Source organism: Strix aluco, chromosome 8 (genome assembly GCF_031877795.1).
Source record: "Strix aluco isolate bStrAlu1 chromosome 8, bStrAlu1.hap1, whole genome shotgun sequence".
Classification (NCBI taxonomy): Eukaryota; Metazoa; Chordata; class Aves; order Strigiformes; family Strigidae; genus Strix; species Strix aluco.
In genome coordinates, this window is record NC_133938.1 from 29,287,072 (window position 1) to 29,302,986 (window position 15,915).

At 40.1% G+C, this 15,915-nt stretch overlaps 1 protein-coding gene across 1 annotated transcript; it reads right to left on the reverse strand.

Moving 5' to 3' along the window:
* Window positions 1–1,589: 1,589 nt before the first annotated feature.
* On the reverse strand, window positions 1,590–4,938 carry LOC141926245 (14 kDa phosphohistidine phosphatase-like). Its single transcript, XM_074831677.1, has 3 exons — window positions 4,768–4,938; window positions 4,190–4,314; window positions 1,590–1,783 (listed from the first exon to the last, which is right to left on the reverse strand). The coding sequence occupies exons 1-3, from the start codon at window positions 4,895–4,897 to the stop codon at window positions 1,691–1,693; spliced, it is 348 nt and encodes a 115-aa protein (XP_074687778.1). The 5' UTR covers window positions 4,898–4,938; the 3' UTR covers window positions 1,590–1,690.
* Window positions 4,939–15,915: the final 10,977 nt, after the last annotated feature.

Here is a 15,915-nt window from a genome sequence, read left to right on the forward strand (position 1 = left end):
TATTTGCTAGTTTTGGGAAACGAGGCTATTAAAAAGATCAGTTTTGAATACTGGCACCAATTACAGTTGTTTTACTAAAGCTTATGGGAAAAAACCCATGAGGAAAATCGAAGTGGGAAGTGCCCAATTTGCAAATTATTGACTCATATGCTATTCTTGGTTATTAGGTACACAGGCATTTAATCACCTTCTGAAATCAAAATCTTGTTAAGAAAAATCAAACCTGCAGTCAGTGTTATCATGGCATTTGGAGTGGTGCAGCCAGAAGACTATTGCACAAGAGTGTAAAGAGAAGCACAAACAGTAGATGCAAAAGCATGTAAGGATGCTGGGGGGGGGAAGGTCCAGGCTGCATGTGGGGGGAAGTCAACCAAGAGACCTGCAGCACCAGGTTCAAGAGATCCTGCTCCCATGTGATTACTGGGATGGCAATACCTGGAACTCTTCTGAAGAGGAAGGGACTGAAAAGTTTAAGGATGAGAACAGGAAACTCCTCTCTGTCCAAACCAATCCAAAGACACAGAAGGGTGACATAAAATGGGCAATTAATGTAATAAGCCAGTAAGGGCAGGATTTTTTTGTGACGGAAACAGGACTAAAGCCTCTCAAATTTCACAGTTTGTACTTAGAGTCACATAGACATTGAAAAGAAAAAGCCACTCTATACCACCAGATACTGGTAGAAAGAAAAAGCCACTCTATACCACCAGATACTGGTAGGTAAGTGCAGTAGGAACCACAGCAAAGGGAAGAACCAGGCTTTATATACAAATCCTTCTTGAAGACTGCAACAATGTAAGCATAAGAACAAAAGGTACTCCCTTGAAATCCACAACAGCATTAAAGGAAGACTGTCAGGAAACAAGTGAAAATTGTAGCAAGTAACTTCACAACTGAAGGGCAACATCCTGCCACAACAGGAGGAAGCAGGTGCTGTAAGGTAATTCAGACACTGCCTAGGTGTACTGGCTCTGGCTGGGAGGTAGTTAACTATAATTATTGCTATAAAAAAAGGAAAAGGCATCATTATAGGGAATAAAAGGAGTACAGGGAATCAGAATGAAACAAGTATTGTCAGAATTTGACACTGCCATCAGTCTGCTATAGTGAAGAATCTTATAGGAACACAGAAGATACTGATCACTACTTGTGTGGAACACAAATACTGCATTTTCAAAACCATGGAGTAAACTGAAGATTTAGATCATTGGTGAAGAACTGTAACAGTCAACCCTTCCCTCCAATTTTTGTAAATGTGGATAAGAAAGTTGAAAAGCCTAAAGAGCAATAGAAAATAAAGGAAACTGAAAACCCTGTGGTCACAAGACCAGGGAACAGGTTTGGTCCTGCGGCATTTTAAGTTGATGGGAAAACTCTGATGTATCCTACGATATATTGATGAGGCAGGATTGGATGAAAGCAAACTGGAGGTAAGATGATGTGGGAGTGTTTAATTAGATGGCATGTCAAAAGGAGAGGAAAAAGGCTTAGAACTGTAGATTCTGCACAAAGGGATGATCTGAAAAATAAGATATATCTGGGGATTACTAACCGTATTATAAATTACATCAGAGTCCAGTTACTCCAGATTTATGGTAATATATATAGAAGACATGTTCAATTTTATTTATCAAAGTACAACTCACAGTTACCAGTTTTGAACTGGTTGTTGTGTTCATAAGTAGCTGATTTATTTCTTGTCATCTGACCATGTAATTTCATAATCTGTATACACTTTTTTCAGTATCTCTACAGTCACTGAATGATCTGCTTTTCCATAGCCCTGCAAGAAAGAACAAATGCTTATTAGACATGTACAGAAAGTAAGTCCACAGAACCATTCAGTTCTTGCCAACACAAATTATCCAGTTATGATTTGATACTTCAAGTAGTTCACATACAAATCAAATCCAGGTTCTAAAAGTTATCCTTGCAGTATCATGTTTTATTTTTCTATTGTCCTAATTCCCCCCCAAGCAGAGTTGTAGAAAATACATGTGATGGGGTAAAGCAATCTCAGGCAATAGAGGAAGCATTTTTCACATCATTTCTCCAGCAGAAAGTTTGTTTTAAAATGTTCCCAACCCCTCAGCCACCATTCTTATTGAATGTTCTTTTAAACAACAGAGATCACATTACCCACTTCAATATATGAGCATACAAACATCTGATTTGGCTCAGCTGAAGGAAAAGGGAATAAGCCACCACATGTGTGAACATATAAGTACTATTCTAGCCATTAAAGAAATCATAGTCTTCATGTTTTATTTATTTGCAATCTTGTCTTAGCTGGTAATGGCATAATTTTAAATATGCGTGCTCTTCAGTCACTGCAACTCCAAACTAAGGCAAGGTCAGATGACCCCTGTGATTTTTAACCCTCATTTAAATCACTGATCACAGTGTTACTCTTCTACTGAAATTTAAGGCAGCTGTAGTAGAAAGTGCCTTTCCATTACCGTCTTCTGACTTGAGTTACTATCTTGATTTCTTATTTCAGAACTACAAGTAAGTTCTTCCCTGTCAAAAAGCCTTTACTGCACAACAGTGCAGGCTACTGACAAAAACCTGTGATTCACAGTAATATTTCATATGCAACTTAACTTGGAAGACTGAAGAAAGAGCTCAAGATTGCATTATCAAACAAAACAGGTACTCATTCATCAGTGACTGCCCCAAGAGGAACAGCTTAAGTAAGCCAGCATTTAAACTGCACAGGTTAAAATTATTGATGCATTATAAAACACAAACTTTTCAAAAATACTAGGTAATATAGTTATGTCAGAAATATGCAGGCTTACGCTGTCAGTTGTAAAGCAACAGACCTACAGATCACTCTTGCCTTGGTAATCACTTTGAAGACCCCATCTGGCTTTGCAAGTAATAGCACAGCATCTACTTCAGAAGAAGTCAATGCCTATTTCTCTGGTTTACATAAAACACCAAGATAGTTCTGCTTCAGAGTCTGACAACAAATCTCCAAGTAAAGAGAAGCATTAAACCAATGTAATTAATATACAAACTCCTGAGCCTCCACGTCTCTTGTCTGACAGAAGCCCTCATGGTAATAAAACTCTGCTTTTACATGGTGCTCATCTGTAAGCATTAAGGTACTGAAACCAGAGAAACAAGGTGCTTTCCATAGACATTGCATTACAAGAGCAAGAGTTGACCACTGCCTCTACCACTAAACTGGCAGCTGAATTAATAATACAGGTGTCAACTCTCATCTAAAAAATGCAATTATGATGAGGACCTACAATCACAAGAAGAATAGACTGCCTTAGTAGAATACACTGCCTTCCAACCCCAGACAAATCCTGAAGAGCTTTTTTTTCTTATGATTCCAGGTGGCAAGAGTAATCTTGGAACAAAAGCAGGGCTAACATTTAAAAACACTTAACTCATTCAAGGCCCAACCTTCACTGCTCATTTAAGGTAAGCAGGTTTAAGGTAACCATCGCTTTCTATAAAAAATTAATAGAACTATTTTCTTCTTGTCTACATTAGAAGCCTAGAATCTTTACTCAGAGTATTACTAAAGAAGCAACTATGCTTCACAGAGCAACACCAGAAACAGACTATAGCATGGTCCCTAAGTTCATGAAATCATTACCACTGAATCTTTCATAAAGAAACTGAACTTACACTGAACAGGTAACAAAAATGCTCAAGTTTCTGTATTCTTGTAAGCTACCTGTATTCCCATAAAAGTGCATTTATGTGAAACTACACCTTCACCTACTAAAAATTCACACCTAAACTGGGTCTACTCTTCTCACCCAACACATACACAGAACAAGATTCACAATTTAACTGGTCTCTACCAAGCAACATTTTTATTGGCAAATAAAGATCACACAATAGCTGGATCAAGACCCTGTGGCTACAAATGGGTTATTCCTAGTCTAGCAGTAAGACTAAAACACTGAGTCAAAAGAGGCTAACTTCCATTTTTAGTCTTCATTATAAGTTAATCTTGGTATTACTCAATATTGTTATTATTTTTGCTTTTGTCTCCTGCCCTTTAAACAAATGTTTTTCTAATCTATCTCACAAGTGAGCAAGGCAAGTTTTCCAGTTAATATTTACACTGTGATTCAAATTGCCAAAAGCACCATACTATAAAACAAAAATCCCAGAACATCAGAGACAAAAGGATTTGAAGGAATACAAGAAATGCACTTACTGTAGAGAGACCAAATACCCTAATTTTCTTGTCTTTGCTATTATGATCGATTTTCCCTCCTCCAAGGCACTTGCACTCATATCCTAGCTTTTCCATCTCAGGGTTTACTTTTTCAAATATATGATCTGCACAAGAAGAACAGTTAGAACCATTAGAATACACGAGGCATCAAATCCTCTAGAACTCTTATTTTCAGCTATTTTCCACTCATTTTCCTCCAGTTCCCTTCTTTCACCTCCAAGTGAGGGAGGTTTCTCTTAACAGACAGAGAGAAGCTTTAATTAAGGTGCGCTGTTTCAGGTTTTTTGTTTAGTGAACACATCTTGTTTTCCTAAATGAGGTTTTTTTCAGGGTTGGAAATGACATCTGACAGAGATACTGACCCGCTTTTCACATTCACACGAGGCACCCTTGAAGGGGAAAAGGGGCCTTCTGAGCTATGCCCAGGGACTCCCCTGCGCCTCAGACTCGCTGGGGAACCGGCGGCCACGTCCCACACCTGAGGGAGGCCGCCGGGGGGGGGCCCCCACTAACGATCGCCGCGCCCCCCAACCCCCCCGCCGCGGCCTGTCACCCACTGTGGAACTCGGCCGCCTTGGTGCCGCGGACGATGTCCCTCCGCTCCTCGCCGCCCGGCCGCTGCAGGCGCACCAGGATGTACTTGAACGTGCCCTCGGGGTCGATCTCCACGTCCCGCACGGCCGCCATGGCGGCACCGCCCGCCCCTGAGGTGACCGGGCCAACGCCGTTGGCGGGAAGGCGCCGCCCGGGGGCGGGGCAGCCGCTGTCGCCGCGGTTCGGCGTGAGGCGGGCAGGGCCTGGGTCCGCCTCTCCTCACGGCCTGCGGGCGTTGCTCTTCGAGTTGCCAGTCCAGGCCTTAGGGGTGCCCTTGCCCGTGCGCCCCTTCCCGCGCTGCCGGGCCTCCTCTCCCCCCGCTCCCCGAGCTGCGGCCTTGCGGTGGGCGCCTGCCATCAGAGGGCAACCGAGGGGATGGAAGGGTCGTGGAGAGGCAGAGCTCAGTGCCCTCAGAATCTATAGGTTACTCTTTACATATATTAAATAAGAGAAACAAATTGGCTTCCTGTTCACCTCGTTATATGCGTTCCACTTGAGTTCGGCAAGCTCCACACGGATTCATCGTGAAGTCATGGATGTCTAGAATGACTAAGGTGCACCAGCTTACTGAAAAGGCAAATCTGTAACATCTAGTGGAAGAAAAAAAGTTGTTTATGTGCAGTGCTGCAGTAAGAACATGGTATTGTATCAAGTGCTTACTCCAAGAAGAGTGAGTACTCACGTTTGAAAGATAAGTTTTTAAAGTTTCAGAATATCTCCACAAAGGAGTTTCAACATAGCCACATCTTTTAAGTGCTATATTGTAGGTCACTTCAAACTGAACTACTCTATTAATACAGTAGTATTAATAAAAGTAACAGTAGTAAATCATTATTGACATGAATTTCTTTATAACAGTTTTACAATATAAAAACAGTGCTTGAATACAGACAGCATGCTACATAAGATGTTATGTATTAAAGACATCAGTAAAATAGATGGTGAGTACACATCATTTTAATACAGCATTTAGTGGTGCATAACAAGATAAATGTAGTTTATGAATTAAAGTTTGTTTTGTGATTACTTCACAACTAAAGTTGCTTATTAAACTACTTTATTAGTTGTCCTGAGCCTTAATAAAAAATTTTAATATTTTGTTATTTTGGGTACTAGTGTTAATTACCTTCTTGAGCACAGAGTAGCACCATCATGGTGAGAAAAAAAGACCGTAGCCCCAGGAAGGTAAGCTAAGTTGTTGCTAGCTATAGCTTAGGAGATGATGAGGTGAGAAGGGCTTTAAGTAGAAACCAAGGCTACCCTCTTCAGCTGTTCTGGGTTTGCCAGGGCAGGCAGGCAAAGTGATAAAATCTGTGCCTGGGTGAGAGGGTCCTGTGGAGTTTAAGTAGTTGCTCAAGCCACTTTAGTAGAGTAGTAAAGGCTTGTAGGGTTATTATAGTGTTAGTTTTTAAAGCTTCTTTCAAGCAGTCTAAAAAGTCTATTTTTGTTTTGATTGTTTTTGTGTATATAGCTTATTCCTTCATTATTTTGTCTACCAATTTAGCCTAATATCTGATGCTCTTATTTATCTTGTTAGAACTATACCATAAAGAAGGTTTCATGGAGCTTGCTTGTTTGAATGAACCTTGCCTTTTTTTTTTTTTTTTTTAATGAGAATAGGATACTTCATTTCCTTAAGCGTAGAAGCCTGTTGTATGGCTATGGCTGTGGAAAACTTTACTGCCCCGTTTCAGTTATGATGCATGGAACGAACAAGCAACAAACAACAGTAGCACTGATGAGCGAGGGCAAGGATGGCAAAGGAAATACATATGGCGTACGTCAAATAGAAGCTAAATTTTAAAGGAGTTTGTCTTCAACAAGGAGAGCAGGCAACTGGCTTGACCTGGCATGAGTTTGAGCAGTTAAGTTTGTGACTCAATAATAGGCAAAGCAGAACTTTGTCCTCTTCTCCTTACTGCTTTTGTCTTCCCAAGCACCCCCTTTATCCAAAAGTAGTTTCTTATGCCATGCTAAGGTACAGGAGCTTCCTGTTGGCTTTTAGACTGAAGACAGAAATCCCCTGTTGTTGGCGGTAATTGTTAGTGCGTCACTTCGTGGGCCTCAGGGGTGCAAAGAGGATGGCATGGGGCAACAGGGGTCTCAGACCAGAGACAGCCTGCCTCCAATAAAACTCCATGGAGGGACTTTCCTTTTTTTAATGGGCTTACTCTTATCTAACTGTGACAGTGAGTTCTGAAAAAATAAGGGGTTTTTTATTTATTTGGCTAAGTGACATCTTGTCTTTTCACAGTGGTATCCTAAAAAACATTGTTCTGAGGAAAAGTATTGTAGGTATCTCAAATTATGTAACAGCGAACCAATGCAATGATAATTTAGGATAGTGGATATTTTTCTTGAGCAGTTGTAGCCAGGTCATAAGGGTAAGTGTTACCATCATTTTTCCTCTTCAGTGTTACATACGGGGCTTGTTTTCCACTATGGTTTGCAGGCTTCGGACTGGACCCAAATGACTGTAAAGTTGCACTGTTGTTTATGCCCTTCCTATCATCAGATTGTTTTAATCTGCAAGGCCTTGTAAAATTCACCTATCCTTATGTTAGCTTGGGTTATGCCAATATTGCAAGGTATGTTGGAGTGGATAGAACTGTTGTAATGGAACATGCGGTTCGGCTGTTGTTAGGCTGAATCTGGGATACCTCAACCAAGTTACTGGTTGAGCTAGTGCATCTGAACTTGGTCAAACTTCTCTACATATTCTAGCAATCAGAGAGATTAAAAAGAAGCAGCAAAGACTGTGGTTCATGTGGCATGGTATGATAGCTGGGTGTAATTTTTGTAGCTACCCTAGTTCATTTTCGTAAAGGTATGAGATGTCCTGGTATCTGTCATTCTTTGAAAAGTACTTCCCGAGTGTCTTGAGAGGGATAAAGCAGATAATAGCCTTGTGTTCTCTATTGTGTCCCTTATAAGAGGGTCTTGTGACTATGCTGTTTCTGTTTATTAACTCTTGAAAGTGTTAATAAATGTCAATTCAATTTGAGATTATGATAGATGTATCAGTGTTACTATATTCCTACAGGCTTGATGAAAACAGGTAGAGAACAGAGACACCTTGAGTGTTCCTGCTGAGGGAATGGGTTTCTATGTATTGAATGAAGTATTTGTGTGATGGAAACTGCTGATAGGGGACAAATACATTCTTGTCACACCTAACTGCATTTCTACTGGGCTTTGTGGTGGCATTAAGGCTGTGATATTTGTATCTTTTTAAAGCAACTTTCTAGAAACATTTTTCTTCCCTATTACGTGCCCATACCCCACAAGAAAAATTGCTCTTTTCAAGAAGTGTATATGGTTACTGAGCATTTTTTTAAAATCTTTTTCCTGGAGATACATCTCTTTTTGGCTACTGAGGTGGACAAATGGTCTTCAAATAATCTTGGAGGATATTTCCACTTGTGAGTGCAGTGCACTTAAAAATTAGTTCTGGAGTGTTTACTAGATGTAAGCAGTAATTTGACAGAACAAAATGCAGCTACTTTATCTTCAGTCTTATATCCTCTAGACTTATACCACTCAGTAGCTCAAACTACAATTCAGATTATTTTAAAAATTGGAAACTGTGGCTTTAAGTACATGGATTGTTACATGACTATGTTAAATGCTAGTTTTTCAACAAATACAGATTCTGAATATAGTTTAAGGAATCCAGTTATGTGCCAGTATTGAACCTAACAACAGAAGAACATGCTAAAAAAAATTTTAAATAATCAAATCAAAAAGTATATTAAATGTGTTATGAGCAAAGCACACGTGGGTAATATAAATGCAGTTGCATTTTCTTCCTATCTATTGGCAGTCCAGCTAGGGCATGTGTCGAATATCTGCAATAAAACAGATACAGTACTGTAGTTATGTCAAGTAATAGGTTCCTAGGAGTTCCTGAGGCATAGGTGCTAGCAGAGCAAGGTGGGCGTTGTGTCTTAGTTTTTCCAGAGCAGTTCTGCCCAGTTATCCCTTATGTTTGACCTGTCTCTTTCCCTTCTCTTCTTGCTGTGAGTATACCTGAGATAGCTGTTGTAGGGCTCCCATCTGCTAATTGGATTCCTAAAACCTTTGCCATAAAAGCAGAAAGGTTGAGTCTCTTATTAGCCTTCCCTTTAGATATCACTGAAAAAGCAAATCACTGGAGATACTCAAGATGTGAGGGTGCTAGATCATCTCATCTAGGCTCCTCTTCTATGAAAGGTAGGACCAGGTGATCTTTTGAGGCCCCTTCCAACATGGGCTATTATATGAAATTCAAGTGTTAAGATTACTGAAAAAGCAGTGAAAACCAGTTTTTTTTTTTTTTACTTTAGGTGTGTGTGCTTATGAATGTGTAAATGGACTTTCCACTTAAATGTTTTCATGCATGCAAAGATTAGATCTTCACAAAAGAGAATCCTTGTGGATAGAAGTTCATAGCTTCTCCCTGCATTTCTCCAGATCAGTTCTGTGTAGTCAGTAACAGTATTTTGCAATCAGACTTGAGTCATAAACCTACTTTTAAAAGTCAGGCAAAGCACTACATATAGAATTTCAACTCTTCTGGGCTGAATGTCAGGAGTCCAGCTCTGAGACTAAATTACATTTTGACTCGCACTGCAATATTCAGATAGGTTGAGTATCTGAGATGATGCCTTTCCCCTGAGTTATGTTCTGTGTTTCACAGCCTTCAGCTAAAGTCACTAAGTGGAAAAGTTTAGTACGCAGTGACTGATAGTTACAAAGAAAACACACTGGCTTGCCTTTCTGAGTAACCCAGTAACAGAAAGGATCCCTGAAAAAGCCTGGGTTGAAAGCCTGAATGAGTTAGCCCTTGTGCATGATGGCTTATGAGATTTTCTGATCTGTATTTAAAAGCTAATTTGGCCTTGAGTGGAATTTCTGAGAAATTGTTATTGGCTATTGACAGCTGTCATTTGTTTTGTCAATTTGGACTGAAATGAAGGATGGGGAAGAGAAGGTGAGGCTATACTGCAGCTGTATATGGAGATATCAAAGCCAGTTGTAACTGAACAGTTCAGGTAGCAGAAGTCATCCGACTTCAGAAACACAGAGTTCAGATCTGACTGGCTTATCCTGCCAAAACCCAGGATCAGTTTACTGTGCAGGTCTCAGATCTGCTATTTCTAGCTTGCTCTCAGTGCCCAGACTACACTGGTTAACTTGCATGACATCTTAAAAGGAAGAAACTGGATTGCAGTTCAAGATCAAATGTAACACTTCATTTGAGAATAGTCAAAAAAACCTGTGAGCCAGGAGTATCTTAATGTCAAAACATCCTCATATTTATTTTGCTATTTAGCACCTGAACAGTAAGTGACTAGAAAAGGAATATTAGTATTATGCAAATGTGTTAAATACACATTGTGCTGCCGTGAAGCTTATCGTGGACTTCTCTCAAGCCATTAAGCCAGTCCAGGTTACCAGAGTCAGGAAAAGGGAAACAATCAGTTTGAATTTCAGCTTTATAAATTTTCCCTTTTATTGAGCTCTTTGACAGCAGAGCACAAGATGTAAGGATATGTTTGACCCATTGTTGTATTACAGGAAAATATTAAGAAAAGAATTTTGAAGTAGGTAATTTCCATCGCATGTAACTCTCATGCTGGAGAAAGTAAAATGAGGGTTAGGTTTCAGCTGTACTTGCAAATTTTATCCCACAATGAGAGTACACCCTTGAGTTGAGCAGAAGGTGGTCTAATACGCTCGTGCAAATGAAATACGCTGTTGTAAATTATGACTATCATGGACATCAAAGATCACAGGTCTGCTTTGCTGCTTGGCTCACTCATTTTAATAGGCTTTGAACAAAGATTTTTCTTCAACAGCTGTTGATTAGCAGCTCCTCAGTTTGGCAAAGAAGCCAGAACAAATAATAACATTATCTCTCTTGGTATTAACATCTTTTGGATCTGTGTATGTATAGTCAGTTCAGAAGCCAGAGGCTTGGTTTGTGCACTGAAGGTTAAGAATCCAAGCCAGCCTCCAGCATGCAGGAGTGTAAAGGACCTCTGCTGGGTCCTTTATACCTTGCTTTCATGAGTAATGAAAGCTCGTATGATCCCTCTCAGAAACTCAACAAGTTCTTCACGAAAACCAAGTTTTTTGTTCTGCTACTCATAGCAAGCAGTTTTATAATCTCATTGTGCTGCTGGCTAGAAACTCCCTCCTAATTTCCAGTCTACATTTACTCACAGATGGTTTGTATCCATTTGTTTTTTTGTGCCAACTTTATCCCTTCATATACAGAAAACTTCTGATCACCCCCTTTACTTCCCCAATACTTATAAAAAGCCCATCACATCCTTTCTGAGCCTTCCTAGCTGCTTCCTCTTTCACAGACTTAAACACATATTTCTAATAGGCACCTGGAAAGGTATGTCTTTAGAGGGGACTTCATGGAATATTTCTACTCTTTGAACAGTTTAGAGTTTCCTACCAGGAGGTGTCATTCTCCTAGCTCTCCTGAATGACCTTAACTATCACCTGCCTGTGTGATAGCTTTGTGTTAGTCTTTGAAGTACTGAACACATGCTCCCCACCTAGAGTCCCCGTGGTCAGTGAAAGCAGCCAGCTAGGTTTGTTTTCAGGACTCTGCTGTCCTTTGGTTGTCCTTCCCTGCCCTTAGTGCCCATGCCTTGCAGCATATGTTGGGGGCACAACGGAAGCATGGTGTGCAGGTGATGATTCCAGAGTCCCAGCTGTTACTTTGTGGTCTGTAGAGACAAACAGTGTGAATGAGTTGTTTAACTGATCCAAGTTCATTTACGTGGGATATGTGACATTCTGAATATAAGGGCCTTTCAGCTGCAGCTGCTTTTCTTCAAGATAAGCTCATGCATTTACATTCACGGAGCAGACATATGAGGGTATTCTGAAGGTGGTTTTAGGGCTGGAGCAGGGAAACTGTGTCCTTCCTTAGTCATGGTGTTGGGATTGGAGTTCCCTAGGAAAAAATCAGAATGAAGAAGAAAGGATGGATGAGGAACATAATTGTATGAAGTCTTACTTGCAGAATTCTGGATATAGATTGAAGGAAAAAGGTAGATTATTTTTATTCCTTGTGGTGATCTATTAATATTTGTGTCTGTGGGCTGGTTTAGCTATAGCAATGATTATCTGAGAGAAGGGACATTGCGTGCAGAGCAGAAGAATGAAGAGCTGCTTTCCCATATGCTGGCATTCAGTGAGTGCCAAGGTCAGAGAGTAGTGTTTAGTATACCCAGGAATGTATTCTTATTACTCCATGTTACTAAATTACAGACCCTAGTAAGTGAGGGAAGTGCCTTTAAAAGGGTGTGTACACTGTTTATTTCGGGGGGAGAAAACTGAATCTTGCCTGAAAAGGTAGAAGCAAACCCACAGAACCGGTGGTTTAACTTTTATTTTGTATTTTCAGTAGCTAATGGCACAAGCTGAGTAAGAGATGGAAAATTACAATACTGTCAATTTTGTTCTGAATTCTTTCCCATTGCTTTAAGCATCTAAGGAAATGTATTTGCTCTCATTTTTGTTAGAGAGAGAATGGATCTCCTTTGACTTAACCTTTAGAGAAACCTTTGTCTGCCTTTGAGTCTAGAGGGTATAGAGCAACCACACTCCTAATTTACTTATCTTCAGGTAGGCATAAAGCTGGATCTTTCATTCTGTTTTGACAGTATGGTAGCTGCTTCTTTGTAGTTTATGTACTCAGTCTAACATTATGGGGATTTTGTTGCTTAGAAGAAGTACAAATAAACTGAACTCTTAACTGCTTACCATAAGAATGTTGCTTGCAGGCCCAGTATTACTTTATAGAGGATAAATGACAATCCCTTCACTTCCTGCTGATCCAGTACCTATTATGAAAGTAATCTTAGCTGATTATTACTTCTGTGGTCTAATTAACCAGACGCTGCTACTGATTGCAGTCGTGTGACTACAAAAGATGAGTAAATGCCTCCTGATAAATGAGAGGGGGAAAAACCCAACTATATGTGCACCAGGAAGGATAAATATAGAAACATAGAAACAATCATTTAGATTGGAAAGGACCTTTAAGATCATAGAGTCCAATTGGAAACCTAACACTGCCAAGTCCAGGACTAAACCATGTCTCTAAGAACCTAAATACCCCCAGGGATGGTGATTCAACCACTTCCCTGGGCAGCCAATTCCAGTGCTTGACAACCCTTCTGGTGAGGGGTTATCAGCAGGGTGGGTGGGGTGGGGTACGTGCTTTGCATCTGAGGAAAAAGACTTTGTGGATTGCTTTTTAGGCTCAAATATGAAAGTGCAGCAATTTCAGGGTAGGTGACAGACTCACCCTTCCTGATGAGTCAAGAAATCTAGAAGTGGCGGAAAAGCAAAATCTTCTCTGGAAAGTTAAAGTATTGTTTTCAGGCCCAGGAAATAAGGAAAGTCCTAATGATCTTGACACCAGTAACTGAAACTTTAAAAAGCCTTGTGGTGCTGGTTTTTGTCCAGGAAGCAATACAATTGAGCGATTTAATGCCATCGCTTTCAGTGTTAGTGATGAATTTCTTTGTTCTTGAAACAACTGCTATATGCATCAATTGAAGTACCCTCCAATAATGATCTTATATTAAATGTGCCTGTCCTAAAAGGCAATTACTTATCCAGCTGATAGCAATAAACTTCTTTCTTGGAATAATTCATGGATGGTATGGTTGTGGCAAACTTGTGGAATGGCTAGAATGCTCCTGAGAGAGTACTTGATTCAAGAACTGTGTTCTCATGGTCTACTGACTGGGAAAAGTCATGAGTAGTATGAACGACAGGCCTTTGCTGGCTGTTCTTGGGTGTCATGGTTTAACCCCAGCCAGCAACTAAGCACCATGCAGCCCCTCGCTGGGTTTTAGCAGAGTTCATTCTTCAGGTTTTACTTCTCAGTGCTATGCAGTTGTTCCTTGTACTTTGGTCTTCTGCTTTCAAGATTTCAGATACCAAGTGATAAGGTCTCATTCCAGCTTTGGTGATGGACCTTCGTGCTGCTCGATTTCATAAATGGCATCAGGCAGTGATGACTGTCTCTGGGGCTTGGCTTTAAGCCACTAAGATCAGTATCACCCAAAGCACCTTTCAGGTACACGATCCTAAACTTCTAGATCCTTCAGAAATGTGACTCTCTAGTTCATGGTCTGCTGCTTAGTTTGTTTACTGCTTGTTTCCCAGTAAAAAATGAAGGGCTAAAATATCTGTACTGGCCTTCTCTGAAGCTCACTTAGCAGACATTTCTTCCCAGAGCAGTACAGCTCCTGGGGTGGGCAATCTGGGCTGAAAACTTAGGGAGAAACCTGAGAAATATTGAAGTTCTAAGGTGCTATATTTAATGATTAAAAAATTGGTGTTGAACATTGCTTTAGCTATGGACTCAAACACGTGTCCATTGATGTATAAAAATTATTTACCTGAAACTGATTTAACTACTGAACAGACTTGAAGCTTGGAGTTCATAGTCTAACGGAGAGATGCATTAGTAAGGAAGTGAAGCTACTGCTCTCTTCCTTTTCTGTACTCTCTCCCTCATAATACTGTTGATGGAGAATGGAAGGTCATGTCAGCACTCCTGTGCTACTGATAGTTTGCATGTTACCTGGTAAGTCAAAACAGTGTTTCTTGGGGACAGAGCTAAGCAGAAGCTATGCAAAGAATTTGCAAAACAAAAAACATTTCTCATGATGACCGCTTTTACAGAACCAACCACCTAGTTAATCTCCTAATCCTGAAACTTCCTCTCACTGCTCTCATTTGCCAAAAGCTGTAACTGTTCTCTTCCTCAGAGCCAGCATCAGTGTGACATCTGGGACATTTCACCTGCTGAGAGTATGGGACTGTGGAACAGACCTGGGCAGTAAAATCAACAGTGCTGGGTCTATGCATAGGGTATAGAGTTATTCTTTCTTCCACGTGCATGAAAGGTGGCAAGGCTCCAAGAGCTTCTCTGCCATAATTTCCTACAGTAGAATTAGAAAAAATCAAGCTCTGCACAGGATCAGTTCCATTTGGAGGCAGCCAAGTATGTGTGATGTTAAGACCAGCCCTGCTTTTATCTTAACTCAAAGTGTGAGTTGGTTCCTCTGCTCCTTTGTTCTGTTTCATGTTTCAATGCACTGAATCACACCTTGCCAGTGCAAGTAATCACTGGCCTCAGGTTAGATTCTTGAATGTGTATTTTTGCCTGTTTGGAGGAAATTGAGCAGTATGACTCACATCAGAGAGTTCCCGAAATGAGAACTGGAGATAAGATTTTCTGGCTCCTGGGGTTTCACTCCAGACAGAGTGGAGACTGTCTTCAGAAGCCTAAGAAATTCCAGCTTCTTTGTAGCAGTTGTACTGTCTATCTTATTCACACTTAATGAGACAGAGGCTGAGGGATGAGTATGTTTTTGGAAATTATCTTTTCTTCCCATCTAGACTTCGGGGAAAACTTGTGCCTTAGACCTTTTGTCTCTGAATTTTTAAAGAATTAATGTTTCAAGCTCCTCTCCAAACAGGAAGCACCTTCACTACTGGCACCAGAACTCCTTTTCCCCTCAAGGATGGCTAAAGCTCTTACTTTTCTTCTACTGAGTGTTACTGTGGGTGAAGCTGGAGTTTTTTCCATTACTTTAAAATTTCAAGTAGTTTTACAGCTTTTTGTTATGGGATAAATGTCTGTTGTACAAACTATTTTGACATACTTATGAAGTGTTTTAATTTAGGAATGTCAAATATAGCTCCTAGAAGAGAGTTGGAACTGGATTACTCAGAGGTACTTAATTCTCTGGTTTTGCCTGTTGACATAAAAGCATCATTAAATGTTTAAAAAGGAAGACTTAGATATATGTAAACACAGATGTAATCTTATAATGTAGGTAAAGAACTGTTCTTTAAAAGAGACATGGAAAATTAATCTGTCTCTTACTGTATGTGTACATACACACATGTATAGATTCTGGTTACCAGAGATCATATCCCGTATTTGTCTTATTTTTGTGATTTCAGCAAGTTCAACAGAGAATTTTAGATAATCTAAAATAATTTCTCACTGCATCCCATTTTCATAACCTACTGATAAAAATATTGACAAATGTTTCTCAAACTAAGACTTAAAAATC

Bases quoted from the DNA above. Each gene is read 5' to 3' on its own strand.
- LOC141926245 (XM_074831677.1), bottom strand. From the start codon at position 4,897: ATGGCGGCCGTGCGGGACGTGGAGATCGACCCCGAGGGCACGTTCAAG. The intron at 4,315-4,767 runs GTGGGTGACAGG...CTTCTTGTGCAG, and splicing joins CAAGGCGGCCGAGTTCCACA to ATCATATATTTGAAAAAGTA. The intron at 1,784-4,189 runs GTAAGTGCATTT...TCTTTCTTGCAG, and splicing joins GGGTATTTGGTCTCTCTACA to GGCTATGGAAAAGCAGATCA.